We start from the raw sequence: 23,748 nt of genomic DNA, 5'->3' as shown, positions 1-23,748 counted from the left end.
GAGCTGATTGTGACACAACACATTCACCCAAGTAAACACTTCGGTAGAACCCAATCTAGTTACCAAACCTGCAGAACAAAGAAACACACGTTTAGCAAGCTCAGTATATCCTATGGCCAACATTGCAAGAACAAGCCACTCCTCATCCCACTCATTGCAATTGCATAGCTTCCTTCCACACAGAGAAGTTTCATTCAACATTGCATTTTTCAACGCAAGAAACTACTTCCAGCAAAATCAGTTTACTACTGCTAATTCATTCCATTACATTTTTGCATTTATTGTGCCTGCCCTTCTCATTTTTCTTGAATTAATGTATCAAGGCAAGGATTGCACTCCATTCGATACAAATCCTGTAACCATGTGGACTAGCCTTAGTTGTCTGCTAGCATATTGCTTGACCTATTGGGTAGGAGAGATGACCTATGTTAGACTTTTTTGGTCCCAACGTTATGTGACTGCAGTTAGATGCAGCATCGTGTTGTTTGGTTTGCTGTCATCGGCATCCTTAGCCTCTATATTTTTCCCGGATATCATCAAGCCATTCCTCTACGTGCTCTGCATCTTGATTTCAATGGGAGAGCTACTGTATGCACCATTTGGAACATTGTGGAAATGGATTCAGGTTAGACTGCTGGGAGTATCAGATACACAAGAAAGGCAAGAGGGACAAGCATCAGCTGATGTACATTGGCTTGTGTCAACCTCCACAGATCGAAGAAATAGACTTCCTGTTTAAACTGGAGGATTAACATGTTTACAAATGTGGGTCAAGCAATTTGTTGAATATCAAACATTACATTATATAGAACTCATATAAACAAAGGCATTTGAAGGGTTTATTGGACTGTTTACATATGTAACATAGGAACCAATGTCAAAATGAACAAAAAATAATCTCTTATTTTCATCAGGAAAGTAACTAAATTTGGAAGGAATCAAGAATGGCTTTTAGAGTTTTCTCAGATGCTTGCCATTGTTTATCATTTGCACTTGCTACAAACAGCACAACAGTGCTTCCTTTAGCTGTTGCCTTTGCAAGATTGTGCGTCCCCGTCAAAGCAAATGGTGTCTCAAGCATATACTTGTAATACTGCAAAGACAATGACGAGTTTGAGGTGACTAGAAAATAAAATAAAAATATATTGGTTTTTCCCTTTTCCCCTTCAAAGAAAGATATGATGTTACAAAGAAAAGCATGAACAGTTCAGCGTAAAAAAAGAGCAGCAGATTATAAAATATCGAAGAAGCTTTACTATGACACTGCCATTTTTGTTAACTAATAATAGCTTAGGTTTCTTTAGTCAAGCAAAGGGAAAGGAAGACAGGAGCCAGTAGCACAAATGGGGAAAATGCAAAAAGAATTGCAACAATTTGCAGGATGAGTTAACAGGATGATACCGTCTGATCACCAAACTTTTCAATCTTTGTTTCCAAGAGCTCATCAGGATCATAAGAGTTTCCTGTAACAAAAGGGCCAAGAGAGGCAATCAACTTCTCCGGGTTTCCAATCTCTTCAATTGTTGCATTAGGCTTGTTAGTCAGGCGAATCAAAGGTGAAGCCACCACCTGGACTTTTCCTTGCTTTTCATCTTCAAACTTTACCTCAACCCAGGGCTCTGCACACTTAGGTTGGCAGTAATTACCGGATAGTATGTTTGCTACGCGTGTTTGCTTCCAACTCGGTGGGAGGATGAACTGGTAAGGCTGAACATTTCCTGCAAGAAACTAAATTTCAAATATCATTAAATTGTGACAAATAAAAAAAAATCTTCCTCTTTACACTGTAATTCTTCTCATCCTCACGTTTTTTTTAATAACAAACAGGCCTAATGCAGAAAACCTCTGACAAATTACAAATATCCCCCCACTGGTTACTCACATGACCGATAACCAACTCAGCTGATCTTGTTGATTTAGCCTAACCGGGTGAGATTCGGCCAAATCAATTCTAAGATTTTGCTGACACTTGGATCGGGTTTGATAACTATGTCCATGAGCACCCACATTGCTCCACGCATCCCCTCCTCCCAACAAAGAAGAAGTAATGGAAACAAAAAAAACCCACAAGCATGGAACACCAGCATTAGAAACCTCAGCATCCTCATAGAAATTATAGATCACCCAAATATACATATTTCAAAGCTTCATCTAAGAAACAAAATAAGGTCTATGCTTCTATTAGGGCTTACCCTAGTCACATTTGGGCCTTCTTCAATTCCTTGAATCTTTAAAAATGAAAAAAAAAACAAAAACAAAAAGAAACCCCAATAAACCTAGCTATCTCAAATGTTAGAAAAAATTGATTCAGGCAGCACGCGTAAAAGAAATATGCCAAGCGACTTCATGAACTGAGCTAATTGTCATCAAATATAATTCAATAGCTAGGACTAAAAGGCAGATGGTGGAGTAAGTGGACACAGGCATGCAAATATAAATTGGAAAATGAGAATCTCCGTACCTGCACGAAGAGCAGGGGTGTCTTTTGAGCTGGCTTTGAAGAGAACAAAAGAAGGGTCCGTTGGAGAAGGTGGCAAGTAAGAACCAACCTCAATCTCTCTAGCTTCTGAACTTGGAGGTGCTTTAATCAAGATTAATGGAGACAACACCAGTCCCTTCAAGATTTGTCTCCTCAAAACAACCTGGTTTCTATGTTGGTCCAACGACGTTGTTGTTGTTGTTAATGTTGTTGTTCTTGATGTTTTGAGTGGAGATGAGAAAATTGGAGTTAGTGAAGCAGTTGCCATTTTGAAGGATTCTTCAAGAGAAATGAGAGAGACAGATTTTGAAGGATGGGGTTGGGGCCATCCCGCGCTTACTCTTATCCGTTCATGGATGCCATGAGACACCTGGACTCTGTAACTTGTTGCCATGACTTGTATACACCACAAACTTTCTCGACGGTGTTATATAGTTGTGAAATCCGGTTTAAGAACCGATCTAGAAAAGTGTCTTGAGTTGTTAATCTTAGTGTTGTCAATTCGGCTCAAGGCTTGGATCATTGATTTTGATCAGGTTACAAGTCAATTTTATTTTTTTTTATAAATTAAAATGATGGTGTTTTGGTAAAAAATAAAAAAATAATCAACGGGTTGCAACTGGGTTTTTGACTGAGTCAGCTTGTCTGATCGACTGAATTTTAAACTATTCATATTTTTTTATAAACCCAACGTGATTCTAATCTTAAGTTAGTCGGATTTTAAATTGACTTGGAACGAGTTTTAAAACTATGATAGTCTTTATGTATTTATCTACTATTAATTATATTTATTTACACAGTAATATTTTTTAAAAATATTAATACAGGTGAACTGATTCACTAAAATCTCGTGTTTAGTTAAATTAATATTTTATTCAATTTTAATAAACAATGGGTCTGTTTCAGATTCTAAATTTTTTTTTGTATCTATTCATCATGAACCGTATTTTAATTTTTTATTTTGAATATCACAAGATTTACCTAAAGCATCCTAAATTTTAATTCAAATATAGATATGATAAATTCCTACCTATATAAATATAAAATCTATAATATAATTTAATCCGTGTTTAGAAGTGTAGTTGTATTTGTTTTTTAAAATATTTTTTATTCAAAAATATATTAAAATAATTTTTTAATTAAAATATATATAAGTTGACCTGAAAATTTATATTAATAAATAATAAAAAAAGGTGTTGAAATTAATTTATTCTCCATAGTTTCAGTTTAAATGTCAGAATATTTATACTCCCTTTTCTAAAATATTAGAATCCACCTGTCACGGTCATCACTGACTTGAAATAGAAATAAGAAAAAAAAAACTTTATATTGAATTATAGTTCTTAGATCGTCTCGAGATCTAATTTGAAAAAGGATTTAAGTCATTAAACTATTAGATAAATATAAGTCAATTAGAGGGTTTGAATATGATTTTACCAAATTAATCAAATCATTAAAAATTCAATTAAATCAATCAAATTTTAATCAAATTAATATATTTTTCAAAAAATTTGTTTCCTAAATAAATAGAAAAAATGAATAAATCAACAAATTTTGAATATTATGGCTTCAATTAATTTTTTTTTCAACTTAAAACTTATCTTGACTTAAATTTAGAGTCACTTGTTTTCTCAGATCAACTCATTAAATTAGGTGGAGTTTTAACATTTATGTATTTCCTTGTATGGTTTGCTTAATAAATATCGAAAATAACAAAATTAAATAAAATTGGAGTTTGCTGGCCTTTTTGGGCTTGGATATGCTATGCATATTTGCATATTTGATGTTGTTTGTAGCAAAGTAATCTTTTAATAAATATAAAAGATAATAATATTTGACTAGTAATAAATTATAATTTGAGAAATTTTAACTACAAATCTCACTTACTTTACTTTACAATAGTAATATTGATATGTAAATTTATTAGAAGGCACAATTTTTTTTTTTCTGAATTATGTTTACAAGTTTTCTTAAAATTCTAAACATTTTTTTCTTGAGGATTTTTTTATACCTGAAATGGTGATATAAAATATCATACAAAGTATATAATATTTTAAAAAATAGAAATGATGAATTTTGTTTTTAAATAATCTTTTAAATTCAAAAAATTGTTTTCTGAATAAATAGAAAAAATGAATAAATCAACAAATTTTGAATATTATGGCTTCAGTTTTGAACATTTTGATGTTTTTATCCTTCTCAATAAAAAAAAATTCAAATTTGAAAGATCCCGAAAAAAAATTAAGAGAAAAAAAATTAATATATTAATATCCCTATAATTAATTAATCACATACTTTATAAAACTCTAATCAATATTTGACTGCCACGTTACCTGTTCAAGCAACTAGCCAATGAAAACAAAGGTGCATGACAGTTAGCGTGTACACCAAAACAAATAATCATATCCCATGTCGTGGACGAATCTAAACAAACCAAGGAGTGGAAATATCAATTTCGTTATTGAACAAGGTACAAACGGCAACAGAAAGAAAACAAAACATGAATTTTCACATGAGTTGAAACTAACAATAGCAGGACCTTCATTGATCACAGATTTCATTGAAAACAGCTGTTTCAGCTCAACGAGTGAAGAATCTAAGGAAAACACATTTCATTTCTTGTTTTACATAGCAGAAAGAGAGCAAATTTGGCGCAAAAGGAAGGCCTCTCAATAGCTCTTTGTAAGTATCAAGTTTTTAACTTTGTTTGATTTTGTATCTGGGTTTTCATTTTTTCTATCTGGGGATTTTTTGTTTGTTTGTTTTGTTCACATTTTGTATCTGGTTGATTGGTTGTGAATTTTGAAATGGGGATTTGTTTTTATCTTCACTTTGTTTGTAAATTGATGAATTTTATGTTTGATGGATTTATTTGGCTATAATTTATTAAATTTGATTAATCATAGATTGTTTTTTCCATTCTATTTTAGATGTTCTGCATTTCGTGCTGTCTTTGAATATTTATTTCTGTTTGAATCTTTATACAAAAATGTTTATTGAAGAAAAGACTTGGATAATTAGCGTAAATTTTGTTAGATGTGATTTATTGTAGGTGTTGTTTTACTTCGTTGTTTAAGATGGTCGATAAGGAGTTTTGTGGATTTTTTAATTTAGTTTCGGATGCTATATGAGTGTGGTTTTGTTTTGATTGTTTCAGTGTTTGGTAAAAGCAATGGATGCGAAGCCTAAGAGGAGAACTGCTGTAGAGAATGGGGATGGAGGAGAGGACTTGGTGCTTGCAACTTTGATTGGCAATGGAGAGGATTTGGGTCCAATTGTCAGGCATGCATTTGAAATGGGGCGGCCTGAATCGCTGTTTCATCAGCTCAAGTCTGTTGTGAGGAAGAAGGAAGTTGAAATCGAGGAGCTGTGCAAGAGCCATTACGAGGAATTCATTCTTGCGGTTGATGAACTTCGTGGTGTATTGGTTGATGCTGAAGAGTTAAAAAGTGAGCTTGCGAGTGAGAATTTTCGATTGCAAGAAGTTGGGAGTGCTCTTTTGGTCAAACTTGAGGAGCTTCTTGAATCTTATTGGATTAAGAAGAATGTGACTGAAGCTATCAAAACATCGAAGATATGCATACAAGTTTTGGAACTCTGTGTGAAGTCTAACAACCACATGTTGGAAAGCCAATTTTACCCAGCGTTGAAAACAGTGGATCTGATCGAGAGGACTTACTTGCAGAACATCCCTGTGAAGGCACTTAAAACGGCCATAGGGAAGACAATTCCAGTAATAAAATCGCATATTGAGAAGAAAGTTACCAGTCAATTTAATGAATGGCTAGTTCAAGTGAGGAGTTCTGCTAAGGATATTGGACAGACAGCAATAGGCCATACTTTGTCAGCTCGTCAAAGAGATGAGGAAATGCTGGAACATCAGAGAAAAGCCGAAGAACAAAACATTTCAGGGTTAGGAGATTTTGTATATACTCTGGATGTTGAGGAAAATGATGAAGATTCAGTTGTGAAGTTTGATCTCACTCCTCTTTTCCGGGTGTATCATATTCATGATTGCCTTGGAATCCAAGAGCAGTTTCGTGAATACTACTATAAGAATCGGTTATTGCAACTCAATTCAGACTTGCAAATCTCTACTACTCAGCCATTTGTTGAATCTTATCAAACATATTTGGCCCAAATTGCTGGTTACTTCATAGTGGAGGATCGGGTCTTAAGAACTGCTGGGGATCTTTTGTCAGCAAATCATGTTGAGACAATGTGGGAAGTGGCTGTGGCTAAAATGACATCTGTTCTGGAGGAACAGTTTTCCCATATGGATTCTGCAACTCATCTTCTGCTGGTGAAGGATTATGTCACTCTTCTTGGGGAAACTTTTAGACAATATGGGTACGAAGTTGGCCAAATTCTCGAGGTAGTCGATCGTAGCCGAGATAAGTATCATGAGCTTCTTTTGGGAGAATGTCATGAGCAAATTGTCAATACTCTTGGAAGTGACACCTATGAGCAGATGGTAATGAGAAAGGATGCTGATTATGAGAATAATGTCCTCTCCTTTCATCTTCAAACCTCAGATATAATGCCGGCTTTCCCATATTATGCACCATTCTCCTCCATGGTACCTGATACTTGCCGCATTGTTAGATCTTTCATCAAAGGTTCTGTTGATTACTTATCTTATGGGGTGCATACTAATTTTTATGACATTGTGAGAAAATACTTGGACAAGCTCTTGATTGATGTGCTAAATGAAGTGATGCTTAGCACGATCCATGGGGGTGCAGTTGGTGTGTCTCAAGCCATGCAGATTGCTGCAAACATATCTGTTCTTGAGAGAGCTTGTGATTTTTTTCTTCGATATGCAGCCCAACTATGCGGAATCCCGATCCGATCAGTTGAGAGGCCTCAAGCTAGTTTGACAGCCAAGGTGGTCCTGAAAACTTCAAGGGATGCAGCTTATCTTGCTCTGCTGAATTTGGTGAACACCAAGTTAGATGAATTCATGAATATTACAGAAAATATCAATTGGACTTCAGAGGAAACGCCACAAAATGGGAATGACTATATAAATGAGGCGGTTATTTACCTGGATACTATTTTGTCAACTGCACAACAAATTCTTCCATTGGATGCTCTACACAAAGTTGGGAGTGGTGCCCTCGAGCACATTTCCAATTCCATTGTCGGAGCATTTCTTAGTGATAGCGTAAGGAGGTTCAATGCTAATGCAGTCCTATCTCTCAACAATGATTTGAAGATTATAGAGGATTTTGCTGATGAGAGGTTTCATAGCACCGGCCTGAGTGAAATATACAAGGAAGGTAGTTTTAGAGGCTGCTTGTTAGAAGCACGACAGTTGATTAACCTTTTGTCAAGCAGCCAGCCAGAGAACTTCATGAATCCTGTGATAAGGCAGAAAAACTATGATGCTCTGGATTATAAAAACGTGGCCAGCATCTGTGATAAATTCAAGGATTCCCATGATGGAATCTTTGGTAGCCTCTCAACCAGAAATACTAAGCAAAGTGCACGGAAGAAATCAATGGACATGCTGAAGAAAAGATTGAAGGACTTCAATTGAGAAGGCTATAGATTCCGCGTGCATCAGAAGTAGTGTCCCTTTGTTAATTTGTAGCTTATCTCCTTCCAATTATACATTCTCTCTCTTTTTTCTCCGTTGTCATGAGTTGGAACGAAATAGGTTTTTTAATTCTGTGCTGATTAAATTCTAACAATAAAGCTTCTATATTTTCCTTTGAACTCGTGAGCAAGGACATGTATTCTTGTTAAAGCCATATTGATCCACAGCATATTTATGCCATTTCACAGTTGAAATTAAAATGAATCAAAATAGTCGTTTGTTTCCACAATCACCAGAGCGTTCTGCATTTGCACTTCCACATTCTTAATACTATAGGTTTGCCTTCCTTACCCTGAGATATTTGGCAGTTTGTTTGCAGGAGGAAAGAATGGCTACTGATGCTTTATTTATGGCACTACTGGCTCTTCATCATTCATCGGAGATCTCTAAATAAAGTACTTCCAGATTCTATATATGGTATTGAGTTTCTTGTATGCCATTCAATCCAAGGCTTCTTCGCATTTCTTTCTACTCTTATCACTGTATTTTGTTGAAGAATTGCTGGATTTGTTTTTTGCTTAGGTAGAAAGCATAAAAGCAATACACAAGTGGTTTGCATGCTAATTGCTAAAGGAAGTTTGCGAACAATCTTCTGCCGAACATGAGTTGAGTTGGTGCCACACCTTCTTATACTTAAAGTGGATCTTCTCAGGGCCATTATAATGTTTGAAAGAGTAACTGAAGGTACTGCTCACCGCTTTCTCTCTGCTTGTTATGGAAGACTTATTCATTTTGTTCTAGTGCAGACAGTGTTTGATACATAGTTTATCAGATTCTTCGAATCTCGCACATTTTGCTATCCAGATCATACGTTCTTGATCATAATAGGCACCACATTTTATTATTTTGCATAATGATCAGTTGAAGACTATGAAAACTAGGAAAAACTGCCTGAAACAAGCTCACAGCATACATAGATTCCTGATTCTATCTTGGACTGCAACTTATAACTTGCGATACAGATCAGTTATTCCCAACATTAACGTTTTTAATTTGTTTAATTTCTTGCAACAATACAAACAAGACAATTCTAACATCCCGAAAAACCAGACAGCAATATATGAAGTTCAAGTCCAGGGAGTCAAACCCCCTTCTCTTTACATTTTTTTTATTCGTGAATAAATAAATATTTTTACCACAATGGTAATGATAAATCTATAATAATCTATTTTTCAAAATAATAAATTTATTTGAAGGTGTCTCCAAAGGGACAATCCCACTGTTTGGAACGCGAGCATTTTCTTTTTCAGGTTCCAGGTTTGAATCTCAAGAGAAATGGAGCAGAGATTCAGGGAAGGAGGAAGGCAAGCAGTGCCCCAATTGGATAGCTCAAAATGCCTTCGGATGAAAAACAACTTACTTGAAGGAGCGTGGATTCATTTGAAATTAAAAAAAAAAAAATCCAATTTTTACCTTCACCTACTGTAGCAGCATGTGACATTGTAGCGGCGGTTGTTTTTTAAAGCTCAGAAATACATGAGAATTATATATTTTTTTATTTTTTAAAATTTATTTTTGATATTATCACATCAAAAAATCCAAAAACACCTAAAAAAATTAATTTCAAGCAAAAAAAATTGAAAATTTAATTTTGTAAAACACGGTTTCTACCACAAAAACAAACAAGTTTTATATTTGAAATGGAATCATAAGAATATCCTAAATGAAAAACACACGCATGATCACGAGGAAAAGGACACATGATGCTTCCAATGCTATTGTGGAAGGTGGTGTTTGTAGGGAGACACTGCATGCGCTGTTTAAAGAGAGCAAACACCTTTTGCTCACTAATACTTTTAATTTTTTAATTATATTTATATTTGTTAAAAGATTAAATTGCTCTTCTGATTAAAACCAAAAAACCATGTTGAAAATACAAAAATATCCTTGGACATTAGTTTTGATTTTTTGTTTTGTTTTTAAAGGCGGCATACTTATTTCACCGTGCAATCAAAACGGTAAAAGATCGGAAAACTCCTACACCACAATTTTAATGTATTTTTTACTTTGAATGATATTTTAATTATTTTACTATGCTGGTAAAATATAAAAATATCAATTTATCTTAGAAGAATATAATAAAAACAAATGGACTTCATGGAATAGATTATTTTGTTAAATGATTGTTTGAAAATGGAAAAAATATCATTTCACTGTTTTCATACAAATTAAACTATCTTGAGCCCGAATGATGGGCTGATTAAATGATTTTTTTGTTTGAAAATATCAAAAATATCATTTCTTTGTATCAACACACAATATTGTCTTGGGCTACAATGATGGGCTGAAGGTTTTTTTTTTTTTGAATTTGAATTTTAACCCAATCATTAAAATGGCCTGAAAGTTAAGAGCAATCACACAATATTTGTCTTTCTTTTTAAAGTATTTTCTCGACACACTTGAAACAAAATTAATTCATGAGATATATATTAATCCAAAATATGAAGCACCAAGTACACATTACCAAAATGGAACAGGCAAGAACATATTTTTATTTGTTGTAGCAACTCAGATTATAGAATTGAGCCACTTTATTACCATCCTGAACTTCTTCAAGACCCTGTTGGATGATGCTGTTTATAGCGCCTTCCTAGCCAGTGAACGAAATAGTTTTGTCCAGATTTTGCTGAAGAGTAAGCATGCTGCTTTCATCCAAGGCTAGAAATACTTCAATTCCATCACCATCTTTAGTGTCCATAAGCATAACAATGCCAGTTGGTACGTCCACGCTACTCACCCAAGAGGGTTTTCCCCATCCAAAATCTGCTTCATACCATGGGAACCGACACCAGCAACTGAACATATAGGTATCTACATTGCCTTCCCCAAGTGCTTCACCCACCTCCCTCGCCTTACTGGACACCATAGAGTAAATGTCATCACTATTTGAAGCTTTTGCACAATCATGGGTGGTGGTGCTTATGGCGTCGTGCACCCGATTCACGAAGTGATGAAGCTCCATCTTGATCTCATCATCTGGCATAAACTGCGCATTCGCCCAATTAACAAAGTTTCCACAGGAATAGTCCGGAGTAGTCATAGCTGTCTTCCCTCGCATGTTAAATGTAAGTCCGAGGAGGGAAGGGCCTCAAGTGGCCATGTCTAGCTTGAGCTACCCTTATGAGTTATGAGAGAGCCATCCATATAAGTGCTGTCACGACCTCTACTCGTGATGGATGGTGTTTCACCAACTGTTCCGAATCACCACCTCTAGCAATTGCTTTCAGTTTTGATAAAGTATGGCCATCAAACACGAACCTTCTCCTGATAATCTTGATGTCCGTTCCTGGAGCCGTGGCACTGGACGAAGGCATTTCTTTGGGTGGAAAGAGAGAACCCAATTGGAAGCTTGGACGACAATGAACCTTTTCACTCCCAATTCGACAAGCAGTGGCCCAAGCATTGATGAATGTACCTATAGTGAATGCATCAGCTATCCTGTGTGCGATAGATATACCAATAGCCAGTCCACCACATGCAAACATGTTGAATTGAACTATCACAAGAGGGCTGTTCTCCGCTTGGAATAGTGGTGCAACCAGATGACTCGCCATTTCAGACTCACGCTCTTCTCTTTCGAGAAGCTGAGATAAGAAACCACCAACTTTGGCTTCCAAAAACTCTGCTCCCATGTCATTACACTCAACTGAGAATTCGTCCTTGATGTATCTTCCCCCGAGTGGGTAAAAGAGGCTTAAGGTTTCAGCTAATGATTTTTCCATTTCCTTGCTTCGTTTTTCGTTGTTTTCACCATCGGCTGGATAGTAGAAAATGCATGGTAAGTAAATGGAAGGAGCAAGCTGGTCAAAACATGATACTTTCAAGTTTTGAAGGTGCGGTGGAGTTGGTGATGAAGGGGCTATCAGTTTTCTAGATAAGATTTGAACCTCCATAGCCGAAATTCAGATGTTGAAAGAGCAAGAAATGCAACAATAACCGGAGAGGGTTTGTTTTGCTGAATTATTCTTTCAAGCTAGAGTAATGCTCGACTTTGCACACATATTAATATATACAATAAAGCTCATTAAAGCTATAGTTATTCAAAACAGGGCCACAAAAATAAAAAAAATGATTTCTTCATAATTTTTATGCGGCTATATGACAGCACTAATAGAGTATTATTTATAACTTGAAATTAACTTAGAGTTTTTGGACTACGTAAAGATAATACTATATAGTTCATCAAAATTATGTTGGATCAATATATAGCAACCAGTAACCATCTAGGTGGTGGCCCAGTAATAAGAGCTTGAAATCAAGAGGTTTGTTCTCTCTGTGATCTCAGGTTCGAGCACTGTGGTTGCTCATATGATGGTCACTGGAGGCTTACATGGTCGTTAACTTCAGGGTCCATGGGATTAGTCGAGATGCGCGCAAGCTGGCCCGGACACCCACATTAAACTATATATATATATATATATCAACACAGTCAATGACAACGATGATCAAGTGATAAACACAGTCAATGATTCAATGACAACATTTCTAGCACCATTGCTAGCAACCATCTTTTTGTCGTGACAACAGCTATATATTATTACAAATTTACAATGACAGTGTCCATGAATCTGACAACGCTGTTAGCAACAACCATCTATTTGTCTTTATTTGTTTTTTGTACAGTAAAATTATATATTTAACCTTTGATTTTTTAAATTTTCAGAATGACCTCGGAAGGTATTTTTGTCCTTGCACCAAATGATATGTAATAATGATATGCCTCCAACCATCTTTTTATAATTTATCTTATAAAAATATTAATAAATCAATAAAATATGTTGACGCATGCCATACATGCGTTAGAGTCCTTCGAGTTATTCCAGAGACGCATGAAAACAATTAAGGTGGTAAAAAAACCCGATAGCCGTCTCATTCAATGTCCACGGTTGTGGCACAGTAGTTGGGGTGACGTGTTTGGCAAAATGGGCAATGGTTCGACGGAGTTGAATATTTTTCTCCTGCCATTCATTTCTCTCTCCTGAGTTTTGGTGTTTGTGTCAGACTCTTAAAAATTTAATTGTGTCCTCCACTTTGTATTTATTATGGGTTTGGTCCTCATTCTTTGATTTCTATTTGCTTTAATTTTAATGCTTCTTGAAGTTTATTTTTTTCAATTTCATCCCTCTCCACATTTAATTTAATTTAATTATTGTATCCAATCTGATCCTTATTTTTTTAATTGCTATTTTTTTTATCATTTTTGTTTTTTTTATTTTATCCTTTAGAATTTCATTTCTTTCTTTTTTTTTTCAAATTTTGTTCCTCATTTTTTTCATTACTCCTTTTCTATCCTTTTCTTCATTTTTTTTCAATTTAATCCTTAATTAATTTCTTTCAATTATTTTTGGTGCAAGATTCAGTCCTCATTGTTTATTTTTTTATAATTGAAAATTTTGCTTTGTAATTTTTTTCATGTCGGCCTCTTACATGGTAGTCTCATTCTCATTGTCATCACCCAATTTTGGGTGATTCCCCAAAATTCATTTTTTTTCCCAAAAATAAAAAATAAAAAATAAAATAAAGGCTGGCAATGCGGAGAAAGCCGACCAAGAAAGGCTGCAAAAATAGGCGAAAATCAAGCTGCAATTTTCGGAGGAATTTCAAGGCCCAAGTGTACGCTGTTATGCCCAAAAATAGAAAAAATGCAAATTCAAAGGTCAAATTAAATGATTATTGGACGAATTTGCATAAGAATTAAGTCCAATGACATAATTAAATTTTAATGGGCCAATTTGATTTAATCATGGGCCAAATTGAATTTTAATTATGTTCAAGAATTAATTTGGGTCCAATTGAAGGATTTAATTAAGTGCAAGGGCTTAATTATACTTTAAGCGGGTCAAATTAATTTGAGGGCTTAATTGGTGAAAAATTAAGTTTGGGAGCTTAATTTGAACTTAATTGAAAAATCGGAATTTTAAGAGACCCAATTTAATTTTTACCAAGTTAATTGATTGAAATTAAGGGCCAAACACAAAACTTGAGGGACCAATTTTGAAGCCCGAAAAACTATTTTGCCTATAAATAGCCTTCATTTTCAGCTAAGTAAAGGGGGGTAATTTTGACAACAAAAAAAAGAAGAAAAAAACCTAACCCTAAAAAACTTAATCTTCTTCTTCTTGCAGCCGCCCCCCCACCCCCCTTTTTAATTTCCGGTTGCTTCCTCCTCTCCACACAGCCACGGCAGCATCATCTTCACCCTTTCCTCCACGCCATTTCACCATTTTTCCTTCCCCTCTCCACAGCTGCTCCCCACTCCATTTTCCTCCACACAAGCCGCTGCTCCCCTCTCACAAGTTTTTCCTTCGGTTTCTCCTTCCCTTCAGCCTCCTCCCCCACACACGGCCAAGCTGACCATTACAGCTCAAACAACCCGTCTTCTCCTCCAAAAACAGACCGGCCGACCCTTTGCCTTCAGTTTCTTCTTTTTCCAGCAGTGACGGCGCCTCCCCGTGCAGCAGCACCGTCTCCCTCCAGCAGAGCTCGTCACAGCGGCGTCATCTCCAGCTCCTCCCCCCAGCGGTAGCAGCAGCAGCAGCAGCAGTAGCGCCCACAGGCGCGGAGCAGTCCGCCTTCTCCCTCCGGTGGCGCCTGCAGATTCAGCCTCTTCTCCTCCAGCGAGCACCACAACAGCAGCAGCTCCTCACCCACGACGCTGGGTCATCCACGGCGGATCTGCCACCGAAAAAAGAAGAAGGCGACCGATCTGCAGAGGGGGCAGAGAAACGGGACAGATTTGAAAAAAACGGGAAGAACCCGAGAACAGATTTTAAAAAAGAGCATAACAGAAAAAATAAAGAACTAAAACCGATTGCTTTGTGTGTTTTTCTTGCTGTTGCAGGTGACGGTGACTCTCACCGCCGGTGGAGGAAGACAGGGAAGAAGAAGGCTTTCCCGATCCACTGATTTCTGGTCTCCATCAGCGGCGGCGCGTGAGCCCACGCGCCGCCAGTGACGGTGGCGCGTTGGAACACGCGCCGCCAGCGTTCCTGCCTCCAATTCCTGTGCAGAAGGGTTCCCTTGCAATTTCTGGAGTTTTGAGGACTGTTTTGTAAATCTGGATTATTTGATGTAGTTTTTGATTTATTTTTGAATATTATAATTTGTATTGGGGATGTAAAAAAAAAAAGAAAAAAAAAGAAAAAAGAAGAAACAAAAAAGAAGAAAAAAAAACAAAAGAAGAAAAAACATAATAAAAAATGTGTGTTTGTGCTTGTTTTTTTATTATGTTATAAAAAAATAAAAAAGGCAGGAAAGAAAACAAAAAAACAAAAAAATGCATGTTTATGTTTATTTCAGGGATCCTTTTATAATGAGACGGCAAAAGAATAAAGAAGGATTTAATATTTTGATCGGATCACGGTGTAGAAGTACAAACTTGTACGAAAGTTGTATTTCTAAATTCCGACGAAAAGACAATTTTTAAAACTTCTTTAACACATCACAACCACGAAGCAGCTTACCTCAGGTAGGGTGCGTTAGGGGTGCTAATACCTTCCCTAACCACAATCAGTCCCTTACCCGCGAATCTCTGACAAGACCAGTCAACTTGGGTTTCCTAGTAACCCTCAATTAAATACTAGGTGGCGACTCCCAACAAATTCAATTCCAATAACAGAGAGAAAAACCCGCCATCGCCAGGAAGCGGACGCCGCGCGGGGTGTTTTCCGACGCGCGACAGAATGGCGACTCCACTGGGGAGGTATTGTTTCTAACAATATTGGACTAAGCTTTGTGTATTTGATGTGTTTAAGTTTTGCCATTTTTGTCTTGTTTTATATTATCCATGCATTTTTAGAAGTGTTTCATGCATCACTTGTATTTATTTTTGAAAGCACACACAAGCTTCTAAGCTAGGTGGGGAGTAGCGGTCTGCCCCATGACTTTCAGTCGGGGTTTAGATTTGTGAAACATCCAACTATGAGCTGAGTGTTTACTCGGTAATGGCGGTCACAGGGTGCCCCAACCATTCCTTGTAAACTCCTATACTGCCTTCACGAGAGGTGGTCACTGGGCAGCTCATAGACCCTTTTGAGACCAGGTAGAAAACCCACCCATGTTCACATAATGAATAGAACCTATCCTGAGGTTGTATGTGCTATCATTTATCTGCATTGGGGCGAACCCTTCTTGAAGCATCTTGAATTCAAGACTTGTGGGTGACAGAATGATCGTCACTCCGAAAATTTTCATTGTAGAGTTTGGGCAAGAATCAAGATTCTTGTTTCATCATACAAAAGTGACGATCATATGTCACCCCTCGAAGGGCAAGTTCATATAGATTGCATGTTCATACATTTTCTCATGCATGCACTAGAATGAAAAGTGGGTCCCCTCCGAGTCTGCAACACCCAATTTTGAGCGAAAAACATGGGAGATAAAAAACGTGCTCGTCGCAGCACTCATTTTCAAAAAGAGTTGGAGTCTCCGAACAAAAGCTTGACTTGCCTCTAGCTTACTCGAGCAAAAACTGATTCCTTCCAACTGACCTATCATCTTTGTTCAAACCCCAACAACAACTCAACCCAAAGAAACTGGGGGGCAAACATGATCAAAAGCCTCAACACAATCCGAAGGGGAATTGCACCGCAGAATGGTGAGCCAGTTCTTGTCCTAAGCTGCTCCTGCTTGATCATGCCTGCAAAAATTTCTTGATTTTTTCAACCTATTCCAGTTTTTGTCGGTGATTTGGCTCAAAATTCCACAAGATTTTCCTTGTCCAATGAGCCTTTCCTGTTAATAAAATCATGTGTTTTCTTTTTTTGTGCTCATGCAAATAACATACCGAGCACACCTTTGTACTTACAAAACCACTGCACCAAGAATTCTTTGGTTTTTTCCCTTTTTCCCAAAACCAAGCATGACCCTATGTTTTCACAAAGATTTTTGGGAAATCAAAGTGTAGTACAAAAACAGAAATCATATTGGTGTTTGTCCGAAACAAACAGGTTCTGAAAATTCAGGTGATTCCTTAGAGAGGTAAGCATACACCTAGAAACCCAAAAAAAAAACACAATGAAGTGACTCCAAAAGCGGAGTTTTATTTGCATGAATAATGAGAAATCACTCTGCATACTCGCATGAAAGCAAGACTTACCGATCCTAAATGCATGCATTTGAGATGAAGAAAGACCATCTTTGATAATCCTTTCACAAGGCTGAAATATATCCTTTGCAGTCCCCTTTTGAGCCTAATAAATTTTTCTTGAAAAATAACCTTGGCTAGGATCACACCCTACACTGGGGGGCAAGTGCCAAAAATCCTTAATGATTGAAAGTGCCCAAATAACTCTTGGGGGCATGAAAAGTCATCAATGATTGAAAGTGCCCAAACAATACTGGTGGGCATAAAAGAAAATTCTCAATCATCGAAGGTGCCCATACAAAGCTAGGGGGCATAAAAAAAATATCCAAAGGATCCAAAATTCTGAGCATAAAAAAAAAGTCAATGCAATGATGCTCAAGACCAAATAAAGAAAACAAAAAGATGAGAAAGAGCCCAAGCCCAACATTGGGGGGCACCGTGGACCATTTTACAAATCAAATCAAAGGTCCAGAAGTGTATGAACAAAAGAGTTTGGGATATAAGCACTAGTGATCCTTAGTCTTAAAGTCCCTTAAACACCTTTTGAGCCTACGAATATCCTTTTCTTCATAGCCAATAGCCCAAGCCTACATTACGTGCCTAATCAAGCCCTTTCTAATCAAAGGCAAGCAATTTGGATCGGTAGGCAGTGCTTTCTCATGCGAAACAAAATCATTATTCATGCAAATAAAATGAATGCTTTGAAACACAGTTCTCAATGACCCTCAAATTGAAATTTAAACCTTTTTGACCAACCTGATGTCACTTCGTGTTCTTCACATTTTCATCGAAACACGGTTCTCATTAACCCTCAAATTGAAATTTCAACCTTTTGTGACCAACCAAATGTCACTTCACATTTTCACCAAAATCAAAACAAAACGTTTTCATCACATCTGAAAACCTCTCCATAGGAATCATTTGAATTTCTTCAGAATGAGTCTGCTTTGAATCGATGTCAAAATGATTTCTGTTTGTGGAATAGCTTTGAAATTCCAAAAATTCTACATGAAAACAACTCCTTGTAAATAACCAAATCTTCCTTCACATAGCCTCATCCCCAAACCTGATTTGAATACTTGGCGGCATGATCAAGTTAGAGGGCAACCAAAAAACTCCTAGTAAGGCTGGCTCCATGATTCCCTTTCTAAGAAACCATTGGGCAAAATTGGCAACTCTTGAGATAAAGGGGCGGAGGACAAAGAAGTATGATGATATCAAGTCCTTCCAAGTGGTCAAGGTCACAAGAGATGACTCGAGTAAGCAAGAGCGAAAAAAGCCATCGAAGCTTACTATTAGAGACTCAAACTTTTGAGAAAATGAGAACTCCATGAAGAAAAGAGAACTCCATGTAGAAAAGGGAACTCCATGAAGAAAGGGGACCTACATTTCTCAGGTAAGTATACATGCATATTGATCATGATACATTGCTTTCATCCTTGACATAGCAGTGTCTCACCATCACCTCTCGATTGAGCGGGCTGTTAAGCCCTCACCATTTAGGTAGTATGCTTTCTAGCCCTATCTACCTTCCTTTTTAGTGGGCCTTCGAGCCCTCACACCTTAGGTAGTGTGTTTTCTAACCTTGCCTCCATTTTTTTAGTGGGCTTTCGAGCCCTCACACCTTAGATAGTATGCTTTCTAGCCCTATCTATCTTCCTTTTTAGTGGGCTTTCGAGCCCTCACACCTTAGGTAGTGTGTTTTCTAACCTTGCCTCCATTTTTTTAGTGGGCTTTCGAGCCCTCACACCTTAGGTAGTGTGTTTTCTAACCTTGCCTCCATTTTTGAATGGGTTTTCAAGCCCTCACACCTTAGATAGTATGCTTTCTAGCCTTATCTACCCTCTTTTTGAGTGGGCCTTCGAGCCCTCACATCTTAGGTAGTGTGTTTTCCAACCATGCCTCCTTTTTAGTGGGCTTTCGAGCCCTCACATCTTAGGTAGTGTGCTTTCTAGCCCTATCTACCTCCTTTTTTGAGTGGGCCTTCGAGCCCTCACATCTTAGGTAGTGTGTTTTCCAACCATGCCTCCTTTTTAATGCGCCTTAGAGCCAACAACCATCTTAGGTAGTGTGTTTTCCAACCATACCTCCTTTTTAGTGTGCCTTCAAGCCACCAACTATCTTAGGTAGTGTGTTTCCTAACCCTGCCTCCTTTTTAATGTGCCTTCGAGCCATCAACCATCTTAGGTAGTGAGTTTTCTAACCATACCTCCTTTTTTAATGTGCCTTCGAGCCCTCGCACCTTAGGTAGTGTGTTTTCCAACCATACCTCCTTCTTAATGTGCCTTCGAGCCATCAACCACCTTAGATAGTATGCTTTCTAGCCCTATCTACCTCCTTTTTTGAGTGGGCCTTCGAGCCCTCACATCTTAGGTAGTGTGTTTTCCAACCATGCCTCCTTTTTAATGCGCCTTAGAGCCAACAACCATCTTAGGTAGTGTGTTTTCCAACCATACCTCCTTTTTAGTGTGCCTTCAAGCCACCAACTATCTTAGGTAGTGTGTTTCCTAACCCTGCCTCCTTTTTAATGTGCCTTCGAGCCATCAACCATCTTAGGTAGTGAGTTTTCTAACCATACCTCCTTTTTTAATGTGCCTTCGAGCCCTCGCACCTTAGGTAGTGTGTTTTCCAACCATACCTCCTTCTTAATGTGCCTTCGAGCCATCAACCACCTTAGATAGTATGCTTTCTAGTCCTATCTACCTCCTTTTTAATGTGCCTTCGAGCCATCACACCTTAGGTAGCGTGTTTTCCAACCCTGCCTCCTTTTTTAGTGTGCCTCCGAGCCACCAACCACTTTAGGTAGTAAGTTTTCTAACCCTGCCTCTTTTTAGTGTGCCTTCGAGCCACCAACCACCTTAGGTAGTGTGTTTTTCAACCCTGCCTCTTTTTTTAGTGTGCCTTTGAGCCGTCAACCACCTTAGGTAGTGAGTTTTCTAACCATACCTCCTCTTTTGAATGTGCCTTCGAGCCCTCACCACTTTAGGTAGTAAGTTTTCTAACCCTGCCTCTTTTTAGTGTGCCTTCGAGCCACCAACCACCTTAGGTAGTGTGTTTTTCAACCCTGCCTCTTTTTTTAGTGTGCCTTTGAGCCGTCAACCACCTTAGGTAGTGAGTTTTCTAACCATACCTCCTCTTTTGAATGTGCCTTCGAGCCCTCACCTCTTAGGTAGTGCGTTGTCCAACTCTGCCTCTTTTTAATGTGCCTTCGAGCCATCAACCACCTTAGGTAGTGAGTTTTCCAACCATACCTCCTTTTTAATGTGCCTTCGAGCCATCAACCATCTTAGGTAGTGAGTTTTCTAACCATACCTCCTCTTTTAATGTGCCTTCGAGCCCTCGCACCTTAGGTAGTGTGTTTTCCAACCATGCCTCCTTTTTAATGTGCCTTCGAGCCATCACACCTTAGGTAGCGTGTTTTCCTAACCCTGCCTCCTTTTTAATGTGCCTTCGAGCCATCAACCATCTTAGGTAGTGAGTTTTTCTAACCATACCTCCTCTTTTAATGTGCCTTCGAGCCCTCGCACCTTAGGTAGTGTGTTTTCCAACCATGCCTCCTTTTTAATGTGCCTTCGAGCCCTCGCACCTTAGGTAGTGTGTTTTCCAACCATGCCTCCTTTTTAATGTGCCTTCGAGCCATCACACCTTAGGTAGCGTGTTTTCCTAACCCTGCCTCCTTTTTAATGCTCCTTCGAGCCATCAACCACCTTAGGTAGTGAGTTTTCCAACCATACCTCCTTTTTAATGTGCCTTCGAGCCATCAACCATCTTAGGTAGTGAGTTTTCTAACCATACCTCCTCTTTTAAGTGCACCTTAGAGCCAACAATCACCTTAGGTAGTGTGTTTTCTAACCATACCTCCTTTTTAATGTGCCTTCGAGCCATCACACCTTAGGTAGCGTGTTTTCCAACCCTGCCTCCTTTTTTAGTGTGCCTCCGAGCCACCAACCACTTTAGGTAGTAAGTTTTCTAACCCTGCCTCTTTTTAGTGTGCCTTCGAGCCACCAACCACCTTAGGTAGTGTGTTTTTCAACCCTGCCTCTTTTTTTAGTGTGCCTTTGAGCCGTCAACCACCTTAGGTAGTGTGTTTTCTAACCCTGCCTCCTCTTTTGAATGTGCCTTCGAGCCCTCACCTCTTAGGTAATGCGTCGTCCAACCCTGCCTCTTTTTAAGAGCTCTTTCGAGTCCTAACCTTTTAGGTAGTGTGTTTTTCTAATCCTACCTCCTTTCAAGTGCGCTTTCTAACCCTCAAGCGGATTCATCATTCCTCAACAAGATGAGTCAATCATATATCATCCTTGTTTTTCTTCTTTACAATGCTTACTATCTAAAGTCTCTTACGAGACTTTCTACCATAAGCATTGTAAAGAGGGGGGCAACTGTCATCACCCAATTTTGGGTGATTCCCCAAAATTCATTTTTTTTCCCAAAAATAAAAAATAAAAAATAAAATAAAGGCTGGCAATGCGGAGAAAGCCGACCAAGAAAGGCTGCAAAAATAGGCGAAAATCAAGCTGCAATTTTCGGAGGAATTTCAAGGCCCAAGTGTACGCTGTTATGCCCAAAAATAGAAAAAATGCAAATTCAAAGGTCAAATTAAATGATTATTGGACGAATTTGCATAAGAATTAAGTTCAATGACATAATTAAATTTTAATGGGCCAATTTGATTTAATCATGGGCCAAATTGAATTTTAATTATGTTCAAGAATTAATTTGGGTCCAATTGAAGGATTTAATTAAGTGCAAGGGCTTAATTATACTTTAAGCGGGTCAAATTAATTTGAGGGCTTAATTGGTGAAAAATTAAGTTTGGGAGCTTAATTTGGACTTAATTGAAAAATCGGAATTTTAAGAGACCCAATTTAATTTTTACCAAGTTAATTGATTGAAATTAAGGGCCAAACACAAAACTTGAGGGACCAATTTTGAAGCCCGAAAAACTATTTTGCCTATAAATAGCCTTCATTTTCAGCTAAGTAAAGGGGGGGTAATTTTGACAACAAAAAAAAGAAGAAAAAAACCTAACCCTAAAAAACTTAATCTTCTTCTTCTTGCAGCCGCCCCCCCCACCCCCCTTTTTAATTTCCGGTTGCTTCCTCCTCTCCACACAGCCACGGCAGCATCATCTTCACCCTTTCCTCCACGCCATTTCACCATTTTTCCTTCCCCTCTCCACAGCTGCTCCCCACTCCATTTTCCTCCACACAAGCCGCTGCTCCCCTCTCACAAGTTTTTCCTTCGGTTTCTCCTTCCCTTCAGCCTCCTCCCCCACACACGGCCAAGCTGACCATTACAGCTCAAACAACCCGTCTTCTCCTCCAAAAACAGACCGGCCGACCCTTTGCCTTCAGTTTCTTCTTTTTCCAGCAGTGACGGCGCCTCCCCGTGCAGCAGCACCGTCTCCCTCCAGCAGAGCTCGTCACAGCGGCGTCATCTCCAGCTCCTCCCCCCAGCGGTAGCAGCAGCAGCAGCAGTAGCGCCCACAGGCGCGGAGCAGTCCGCCTTCTCCCTCCGGTGGCGCCTGCAGATTCAGCCTCTTCTCCTCCAGCGAGCACCACAACAGCAGCAGCTCCTCACCCACGACGCTGGGTCATCCACGGCGGATCTGCCACCGAAAAAAGAAGAAGGCGACCGATCTGCAGAGGGGGCAGAGAAACGGGACAGATTTGAAAAAAACGGGAAGAACCCGAGAACAGATTTTAAAAAAGAGCATAACAGAAAAAATAAAGAACTAAAACCGATTGCTTTGTGTGTTTTTCTTGCTGTTGCAGGTGACGGTGACTCTCACCGCCGGTGGAGGAAGACAGGGAAGAAGAAGGCTTTCCCGATCCACTGATTTCTGGTCTCCATCAGCGGCGGCGCGTGAGCCCACGCGCCGCCAGTGACGGTGGCGCGTTGGAACACGCGCCGCCAGCGTTCCTGCCTCCAATTCCTGTGCAGAAGGGTTCCCTTGCAATTTCTGGAGTTTTGAGGACTGTTTTGTAAATCTGGATTATTTGATGTAGTTTTTGATTTATTTTTGAATATTATAATTTGTATTGGGGATGTAAAAAAAAAAAAGAAAAAAAAAGAAAAAAGAAGAAACAAAAAAGAAGAAAAAAAAACAAAAGAAGAAAAAACATAATAAAAAATGTGTGTTTGTGCTTGTTTTTTTATTATGTTATAAAAAAATAAAAAAGGCAGGAAAGAAAACAAAAAAACAAAAAAATGCATGTTTATGTTTATTTCAGGGATCCTTTTATAATGAGACGGCAAAAGAATAAAGAAGGATTTAATATTTTGATCGGATCACGGTGTAGAAGTACAAACTTGTACGAAAGTTGTATTTCTAAATTCCGACGAAAAGACAATTTTTAAAACTTCTTTAACACATCACAACCACGAAGCAGCTTACCTCAGGTAGGGTGCGTTAGGGGTGCTAATACCTTCCCTAACCACAATCAGTCCCTTACCCGCGAATCTCTGACAAGACCAGTCAACTTGGGTTTCCTAGTAACCCTCAATTAAATACTAGGTGGCGACTCCCAACAAATTCAATTCCAATAACAGAGAGAAAAACCCGCCATCGCCAGGAAGCGG

General features: G+C 38.3%; 3 protein-coding genes and 1 long non-coding RNA gene across 7 annotated transcripts; 2 read left to right on the top strand and 2 right to left on the bottom strand.

The window, feature by feature from the left end:
- Nucleotides 1-778: 778 nt before the first annotated feature.
- LOC7479651 (psbP domain-containing protein 6, chloroplastic) lies at nucleotides 779-2,888 on the bottom strand. The gene is made up of 3 exons (XM_002307920.4): nucleotides 2,462-2,888; nucleotides 1,402-1,718; nucleotides 779-1,093 (listed from the first exon to the last, which is right to left on the bottom strand). The coding sequence occupies exons 1-3, from the start codon at nucleotides 2,871-2,873 to the stop codon at nucleotides 923-925; spliced, it is 900 nt and encodes a 299-aa protein (XP_002307956.2). The 5' UTR covers nucleotides 2,874-2,888; the 3' UTR covers nucleotides 779-922.
- A 2,038-nt stretch (nucleotides 2,889-4,926) lies between these two features.
- Nucleotides 4,927-9,571, top strand: LOC7495681 (exocyst complex component SEC15A). Of its 4 annotated transcripts, none has more exons than XR_002982708.2 (4): nucleotides 4,927-5,161; nucleotides 5,637-8,050; nucleotides 8,401-8,498; nucleotides 8,604-9,571. XR_002982708.2 is itself a non-coding variant. In XM_002308830.4 (2 exons), the coding sequence occupies exon 2, from the start codon at nucleotides 5,652-5,654 to the stop codon at nucleotides 8,019-8,021; it is 2,370 nt and encodes a 789-aa protein (XP_002308866.3). In that variant the 5' UTR covers nucleotides 4,928-5,161; nucleotides 5,637-5,651; the 3' UTR covers nucleotides 8,022-8,200. The 4 variants fall into 4 exon arrangements, 1 of the variants encoding a protein (XP_002308866.3); XR_002982709.2 differs by having other exon boundaries at nucleotides 8,390-8,498; nucleotides 8,608-9,571; XR_002982707.2 differs by having other exon boundaries at nucleotides 8,390-8,498.
- A 1,100-nt stretch (nucleotides 9,572-10,671) lies between these two features.
- LOC18109810 (acetyl-CoA-benzylalcohol acetyltransferase) lies at nucleotides 10,672-11,974 on the bottom strand. Its single transcript, XM_052453534.1, has 2 exons — nucleotides 11,243-11,974; nucleotides 10,672-11,067 (listed from the first exon to the last, which is right to left on the bottom strand). The coding sequence occupies exons 1-2, from the start codon at nucleotides 11,972-11,974 to the stop codon at nucleotides 10,672-10,674; spliced, it is 1,128 nt and encodes a 375-aa protein (XP_052309494.1).
- Nucleotides 11,975-14,018: 2,044 nt separating this feature from the next.
- On the top strand, nucleotides 14,019-23,455 carry LOC127905502 (uncharacterized). The gene is made up of 2 exons (XR_008059602.1): nucleotides 14,019-15,066; nucleotides 23,084-23,455. It is a non-coding gene; the product is annotated as an uncharacterized LOC127905502 (long non-coding RNA).
- The last annotated feature ends 293 nt before the right edge of the window (nucleotides 23,456-23,748 follow it).

This window comes from Populus trichocarpa, chromosome 6 (genome assembly GCF_000002775.5).
Source record: "Populus trichocarpa isolate Nisqually-1 chromosome 6, P.trichocarpa_v4.1, whole genome shotgun sequence".
In the NCBI taxonomy this organism is placed as follows: domain Eukaryota; kingdom Viridiplantae; phylum Streptophyta; class Magnoliopsida; order Malpighiales; family Salicaceae; genus Populus; species Populus trichocarpa.
This window is presented reverse-complemented; position numbering and strand designations above follow the sequence as displayed.

Bases quoted from the DNA above. Each gene is read 5' to 3' on its own strand.
- LOC7479651 (XM_002307920.4), bottom strand. From the start codon at position 2,873: ATGGCAACAAGTTACAGAGTCCAGGTGTCTCATGGCATCCATGAACGG. The intron at 1,719-2,461 runs GTACGGAGATTC...AGTTTCTTGCAG, and splicing joins CACCCCTGCTCTTCGTGCAG to GAAATGTTCAGCCTTACCAG. The intron at 1,094-1,401 runs GTATCATCCTGT...TTGTCTTTGCAG, and splicing joins AAAAGTTTGGTGATCAGACG to TATTACAAGTATATGCTTGA.
- LOC18109810 (XM_052453534.1), bottom strand. From the start codon at position 11,974: ATGGAGGTTCAAATCTTATCTAGAAAACTGATAGCCCCTTCATCACCA. The intron at 11,068-11,242 runs GTCGTGACAGCA...GCGAATGCGCAG, and splicing joins ACCATCCATCACGAGTAGAG to TTTATGCCAGATGATGAGAT.
- LOC7495681 (XM_002308830.4), top strand. From the start codon at position 5,652: ATGGATGCGAAGCCTAAGAGGAGAACTGCTGTAGAGAATGGGGATGGA.